At 38.4% G+C, this 1,796-nt stretch overlaps 1 protein-coding gene across 1 annotated transcript in view; it reads left to right on the top strand.

Moving 5' to 3' along the window:
* The window catches only part of hexb (hexosaminidase B (beta polypeptide)), a gene marked incomplete in the record, with an annotated part of 21,950 nt that overhangs the window by 2,575 nt on the left and 17,579 nt on the right, over positions 1 to 1,796 (top strand). The window contains 1 exon segment of the mRNA XM_013999547.1: positions 1,412 to 1,477. Coding sequence (XP_013855001.1) covers positions 1,412 to 1,477 — 66 coding nt within the window.

Raw genomic sequence — 1,796 nt, forward strand, 5'->3', positions numbered from 1 at the left:
GAGTTCAGCTGGTGTCTTGGCTTTCCATGCCTTTTTACACCTCCCTTTCTTCATGTGTTCAATACTTTTTCCCTGTGCCATTCCACATTATTACAAACAACGACAAGTTTTATACTTCCGTCATTCAAGATTGGCATGGACACAATTTAATTATTTATTTATTTTCATTTGTTATGAACACATTTTCTCATGTGCCTCTATTGTTTAGCTTATTAAAGCCTTGTTAAAGCCTATTTGTTTGAGTTTCTGAGGTATTTCGACCGCTGCTGCTCCCTGCTCTGGTAACAGCATGCAAGGTGAGCGCAGAGCAGAGGAGGGAGGAAAAAAAAGAAGCTGGGACCACGACTCTGCCTCTGGGTCTCATATGGTTGTACAACGGAGCTTCTGCTATTATTAGCCATGCTAACGTAAACGCTGGCTTTGGAGGGCGGAGTTAAAGTCAACAGATTTTTGGAGGGCGTTACCAACAGAGCTCATTAACATAAACAGCTCTTCTGAACRGAAGTCAGAGCAGGCAGAACTAGAAAATGGGAAATTTTATTATCTAGAATTATTTTGAGCATTAAATTGAATGAACATGGTCTGGATAGCCCACAGACATAACATAAAATTTGCTAGGACCCATAATTGGTGTCCTTTAAAAGACATTATTGCACATTGTTTATTTATTGCACATTGTGTATATTGAGGTATATGTATTATGCTGGTATTGCAGGTGACCATTTCAAAATAAAGTGATATGTGTCCCACAGATGTATTTATTTCACAGTAGGTGAGTTCCTCATTGACTGTAAATCAAGAGTCGGTGTATGCGACAGTTCAGTAAGGTGATGGCTTTCGGGAAAAAGCTGTTCTTAAATCTGTTCTTGTTCTGGTGCACCTGTAGTGCTTTCCTGAGGGCAACAAGTCAAACACTAGCAGATTGAACAGAATCTTTTTATTTTGACACAGTGAACATTGAGTCTCTGTAGCTGTTATAACCATCTGCAAATATCTTATCTGTGAGTTTTACTGGTGAAATATAACTTTTCTTATCTGTTGCTCTGTTCAGTTTATCTTGACTTTCTTCTTTTTTATCTTAGCTTATAAAAAAATGAAACTGCAGCTCTTTTATTAAGAAAAATCGTATTTAAACTCAGCTTGTTGCGCCACGAAAGACCAGCTATTAGTCTTAAAAATGTATTAAAAGTGCAGAAAGTGCAAAAGAATTGAAATAAAATTTGCTCTGGTTGGGATTGAAAGCAGCCGCACTTCTTGTTAGGGTTTGTCTGTCCTGTAGTCCTGAGACTGAGACCGTCATTAAGATGCAAGTTCAAAACAGTGAAACGTGACCCTGAACATGACTCACAAGACAAAACAAAACATAATAAAATAATAATCCAGAGTTTTAATGAGCTGTTTGTGTTTGCAGATGCACTGTCTGTGGATCAGCCTGTCGCTGTCCTGAAGGCACCAAAGGTCTGGGGAGCCCTGAGAGGTATGCTCTTCTTTTTATCAGCAAAATATTTTGTGAACGCCGAGTCGGCATTCCACATTATTGTTTTCCTGTCGACTGTTTGTTCCCCGTCTGTTTATTTCGACCGTCTACTTTTATCTACAGGGTGAGTCAAAAATCACAGGACACCCTTGTGTTTCAGAAAGAAAAAAGAAAACGACAAATCTGAATATCCCAACAAGTAATGTGTCCAGAACATGGCGCCATCTCAAAAAAGTACCATCATGGATCAAAATAAAAGGGTGTCCTGTGATTTTTGACTCTCTCTGTATTTTAATCATTCATAAATATTCAGCTCTTT

The sequence above is a fragment of the Austrofundulus limnaeus genome, unplaced genomic scaffold (genome assembly GCF_001266775.1).
Source record: "Austrofundulus limnaeus strain Quisiro unplaced genomic scaffold, Austrofundulus_limnaeus-1.0 Scaffold2339, whole genome shotgun sequence".
In the NCBI taxonomy this organism is placed as follows: domain Eukaryota; kingdom Metazoa; phylum Chordata; class Actinopteri; order Cyprinodontiformes; family Rivulidae; genus Austrofundulus; species Austrofundulus limnaeus.